At 43.6% G+C, this 5134-nt stretch overlaps 1 protein-coding gene across 1 annotated transcript; it reads right to left on the reverse strand.

Moving 5' to 3' along the window:
• Positions 1-2974: 2974 nt before the first annotated feature.
• Positions 2975-3845, reverse strand: LOC110880770 (cold shock protein 1-like). The gene is made up of 3 exons (XM_022129226.1): positions 3711-3845; positions 3089-3608; positions 2975-2988 (listed from the first exon to the last, which is right to left on the reverse strand). The coding sequence occupies exons 1-3, from the start codon at positions 3843-3845 to the stop codon at positions 2975-2977; spliced, it is 669 nt and encodes a 222-aa protein (XP_021984918.1).
• Between the last annotated feature and the right edge of the window lie 1289 nt (positions 3846-5134).

Raw genomic sequence — 5134 nt, forward strand, 5'->3', positions numbered from 1 at the left:
CTTATATAGCAAAATTGATCTCCTAGGATGTTGCCAAACAAGTCTACACTTGTTGTAAGATCATCCCATATGTCCCTAGTGCATGAAAACTGGTTGGGGCAGCCCATGGTATGCAAAACAAGCCCCTTAAGTCGGTTACACAGCTTTTACAGGCATCTGTCCAAGAATTCTGATGTTGGTAGTCTGATGCGGCCCGCCTGAGGTTATAGGGGGTTCTAACGCGGGCCGCCTGACCTGCATAACCTGCCAAACAGGTTTCATCTTTTGCACTTTTGGTCCCTGGTCCTTTGTAACGTGGTTTTAAGCTTCCAAATTGCTATTTCAGCCCTCTAACTTGATTTTTAAGGGCCTTGGGACCTTTACTAACTTGGTTAAGTCCTTGACTAACCTTGTAACCACTCATAAGGCCATAGAATTCAATGTTGACGCTTTTAACCCCTCGAACACGAATTTGATCATAACTTTCTCATACGATAACGAAACTTTATGAAATTTTTACCACATATTCTAGTGAGTATAATTTATCGTTACAAAGCTTCGGGTCTGCAAAAAGGTCACTCAGAGGTATACTTTGCACATGTTGACACATTTAGCCCCTGTAGTTTGTAACTCCTCACTTTCTTTCATATTTAGCTTCGTATGATCCATGATTTATTCGTTTGAAGGTATAAACATCTTGTAGGGCTATTTTTAAATATAATTATCCATTGTTGACACTTTGGACCCTTATATTCACATAGTTTCCCCGTTTTTCAACATTAGTCCCTCTAAAGTATTCCTGCACACGTTCAGAGCTTATGACACGTGTTTATACATTATTGGACCTAAATTTTCAAGGTGTTACATTCTGGTATTCAACCTTTACCTTGGCACAAGTTAAACATTTGTCAACATATATCGCAACGTCGCCTTTCATCCTCGGCCACCAATAAAAATCCTTTAGATCTTGGTACATCTTATCAGATCTTGGATGGATCGAGTACCGAGATTTGTAAGCTTCATCAAAAATAACGTTTCTCAAACCACCAAAGAAGGGAACCCAAATTCGTTTCATGAAGCACAACGTCCCTTCCCCGTTTGGTACCAACTGCTTCTCCATCCCACGGAGATATTCATTCTCAATATTCCTTTCCTTAAGAGCTTCTCTCTACGCGACACGAATGTGCAACGAGAGGTCCGTTTGAACAATCATTTCCAAAGCCCTAACCCTTATGGGCTTGATCCTTTCCTTCCGACTCAGGGCATCGGCGACCACATTCACCTTCCCTGGGTGATACTTGATCTCACAGTCATAATCGTTCAGTAGTTCAACCCAGCGTCTCTGTCTCATGTTAAGCTCTTTTTGATAAAAAATGTGTTGCAGGCTCTTGTGATCAGTATAGATTGTACATCGCGTGCCATATAAGTAGTGTCGCCAGATCTTTAAAGCAAATACCACCGCGCCCAATTCCAAATCATGCGTGGCGTAATTTTTCTCGTGGACTTTCAACTAGCGAGATGCATATGCTATAACCTTCTGACGCTGCATTAGTACACATCCCAAACCTTGATGCGAGGCGTCGCAATATACCACGAAGTCGTCAGTACCTTCGGGTAGAGATAAAATTGGCGCGTCACTAAGCTTGTTTTTCAACAACTGGAAAGCTTCTTCTTACTTGTCTCCCCAATCATACTTCTTGTCTTTCTGTGTGAGGGAAGTCAAAGGTTGAGCGATTTTCGAAAAATCCTCAATAAACCTGTGATAGTAACCAACCAAACCTAGGAACTGTCGAATCTCGGTTGGCGTCTTTGGAGTCTCCCAGTTCTTGATTGCCTCGATCTTCGTGGGATCCACATGAATTCCATTTCCGTTAACTACATGACCAAGAAACTGGAGTTCGCGTAACCAGAACTCGCACTTCAGAACTTTGCGTACAACTTCTCCTTTTTAAGCAGCTCTAAAATAGCTCTTAAGTGTTGCTCATGTTCTTCTTTCGTCTTTGAGTAGATCAAAATGTCATCAATAAATACAATCACAAACTTATCGAGGTACGGCTTACAAACTCTGTTCATCAAATCCATGAATACAGCTGGCGCGTTTGTCAGACCAAACGGCATAACCAGGAACTCGTAATGTCCATAGCGAGTCCTAAAAGCAGTCTTGGGAATACTTTCCTCTTGTATCCTTAACTGGTGGTAACCTGATCGTAGATTAATCTTTGAGTAAAAGCTTGAACCTTGTAACTGATCGAACAGGTCATCGATCCTTGGCAAAGGATATCTGTTCTTGATTCTCAACTTATTCAGCTCCCGGTAGTCGATACACATACGGAAACTACCATCTTTCTTCTTAACAAACAAAACTGGAGCTCCGCAAGGCGAGAAGCTTGGTCTGATAAATCCCTTGTCTAATAGCTCCTGAAGTTGTGTCGACAACTCTTGCATTTCCGAAGGCGCAAGTCGATAAGGTGCCTTAGCCACAGGTGCGACGCCTGGAACTAAGTCAATATGAAACTCGACTTGCCTTTGCGGCGGCAATCCTGGCAAGTCTTCTGGAAAGACTTCAGGATACTCCTTCACGATTGGAATGTCTTCTAGTTTCGGCTCAGCGGCTTCTTTATTAACGATGTGTGCAGAGAAGGCAACACATCTCTTTCGTAAACACCTTCGCGCTTTTAAACAGCTAATGATCCTTAAGGGCGTATCACGCTTCTCTCCGTGTACCACAATCGTTTCTCCATCCGTCATTGGGGTACGAATGGCCTTCTCGTGACATACAATTTCGGCCCGGTTGCTGGACAACCAATCCATCCCTACTACCACGTCGAAGCTTCCCAACTTGACTGGCAGTGGATCTAATGTAAACTCGTGTTCTCCCAGCTCTATCACGCATCCTCTGATGACTTCATTCGCTTCAACTAGCTTTCCATTAGCCAGTTCAATTGAGTACGAAATGTCTAACTTACTAGCAGCTAACCCAAGCATTTTCTTAATTCTATCGATACAAAACTATAGTCGGCACCAGTATCAAATAGCACAGATGCAAAGCATTGATTAATAGGGAACGTACCAGTAACGACATTAGGATCCTGGCGTGCTTCCCTCGCACCGATATTGAAAACTCTTCCCTGTGCTTGATTGAGTTTCGGGCACTCTCGCTTGAAATGCCCCATGTCTCCACAATTGAAACACCCTGGTCCTCGACCATTCCCGTTACCACCTTGAGCATTGTTTTGGTTGCGATTCCCACCTCCAACTTGATTTCCGAAATTTCCGCGATTACCATTCCCGCAATTCCCTCCTTGTTGGCAGTTTCCATTACCATTTCCATATCCTCGCTGACCACCACGACCAGCACCAGTGCCAGCCCAGCATGTTTCTTTTGAGTGGCCAGTCTTCCCGCAAGACTCACATTTCCTTAATCTGCACTGGCCAGAATGATGATACTGGCATACATCACACTTGGGCAAAGCGCCCATATATCCCTTTCCCTTGACTTCAGCACCAGTTTTAACTTCCTCTGGTGGGTTCACATTCCTTTTCTTGTTGACGCTGCTGGTACCCTTTTTAAAATTGGAGAACTTCCTTTTGTTTTCTCCTGAGGATTCAACATGAGTTTCTTTCTTCTTCTAGTCGGAATTCAAAAACTTGTTTAGTCTGATGGCTTCTTCAGTCAGTGACACGCTCAGATCGATGGCTTCAGTAATTGTTGTAGGCTTTGAAGATGTCACCATACTCATAATCTGAGGTGCCAACCCCCAGATGAAATGCTCCACGCGTTTGAATTCGGGAGTAACCATATATGGTACCACATGAGACAGATCATGAAACCTCTGTACATACTCGGCGATCTTCGGGCCGTCCATTTAAGGTTCCAAAATTCAGTTTCCAACTTCTGAATCTCGGCCCTGGAGCAATACTTTTTACGCATGAGCTCTTTCAGCTCGTTCCAAGTTAAAGCGTAAGCAGCTGCCTCTCCCAGGGTTTGGACCTGGAGATTCCACCATGAAAGTGCTCCATCAGTGAACAATCCAGAAATGTAGGTAACTTGCTGTTCTGGTGCGCATTTGCTCATTCATAACACTGAATCGGTCTTTTCCGTCCATCGAACATACGCCACTGCACCCCCGGTGCCATTAAAGTTTAGCGGTTTACAGTCTAGAAATTGCTTAAAAGTACAGCCTGTACAAGTAATGTCATTCACAGGAAGTATTAGCAATTGCACATGGAATGTCCAAATGTAATGTAAAGTGTCTCAAGCGACTTAACATTACCATGCGGTAGGTTGTTCCTTGAGGTACCCCTGCTAGTTTCGGCGCGTGAGGCCTCGTAATCCGCTATTGCTTGGGAGATCCTCGCTTGTAATTCGGCCTCAGTAGTGGGCAAACGGTTTTCCCTTCGGGGAGGCATCTTCTATAAGAAGATTGTATAGGTCAGGCCATAATAAGTATAGTGAGTACGTATCACGCGCATGTAATAACATTTATCAACACCATAACACATAACATCCCATGTCATAACACAAAGCAAATAATCTAACAACGCATGTAATGAGAATGTTGCGATTGAGCTATCATATAACAAGACCACAAGTACAGTTTACAAGTTTTACAAATGTATCATACATCCAAAAGAGACTAAGGGTCACATCGCCCTTGTCTTAATCGTCTACAATCTACAACAACCAAAAGTCAAATATCAAAATTCATAAGTCATCATGTGGTCTTCAAAATGCTGTGCAATCAGGCCCAATAGTTGCGCTCTCATCAAAAGCATGATATCTGCAACAAACTAAAAATCTTCAAGCTGATGGGGGAGGAGGAGGAGGTGAAGGAATGAAAAGCAAACGGCGCATATGCGCTAGCTCCTCCTCGAGCGTATGAACAAGCTGCAACAAACAAGCAATCTGCTGATCCATGGTCAAAAATCAGATGTGGGAATCCGGATAAGGAAATAGTGGAGCAGGTGGAAAAGCAGACTGTGATGGATCAGCAAAATGTGGAGGGCGCGGGATCCTCTCTAGCTCAGCGACTCTCCGACTCAACATATCCTGCTGTAACTGCAAGGATAGAAGTATATCATCCGTCGTATACCCAACATGAAAAGGATGGTGTGGATCTGACAAAGGCATGACATTGGGCGAAGACCACATAAA

This window comes from Helianthus annuus, chromosome 6 (genome assembly GCF_002127325.2).
Source record: "Helianthus annuus cultivar XRQ/B chromosome 6, HanXRQr2.0-SUNRISE, whole genome shotgun sequence".
Lineage (NCBI taxonomy): Eukaryota > Viridiplantae > Streptophyta > Magnoliopsida > Asterales > Asteraceae > Helianthus > Helianthus annuus.

Coding starts and splice junctions, on each gene's coding strand:
- LOC110880770 (XM_022129226.1), bottom strand. CDS start 3,845: ATGGACGGCCCGAAGATCGCCGAGTATGTACAGAGGTTTCATGATCTG. Junction 3,609..3,710: donor CACCTCAGATTATGAGTATG/GTGACATCTTCA, acceptor AATTCCGACTAG/AAGAAGAAAGAAACTCATGT.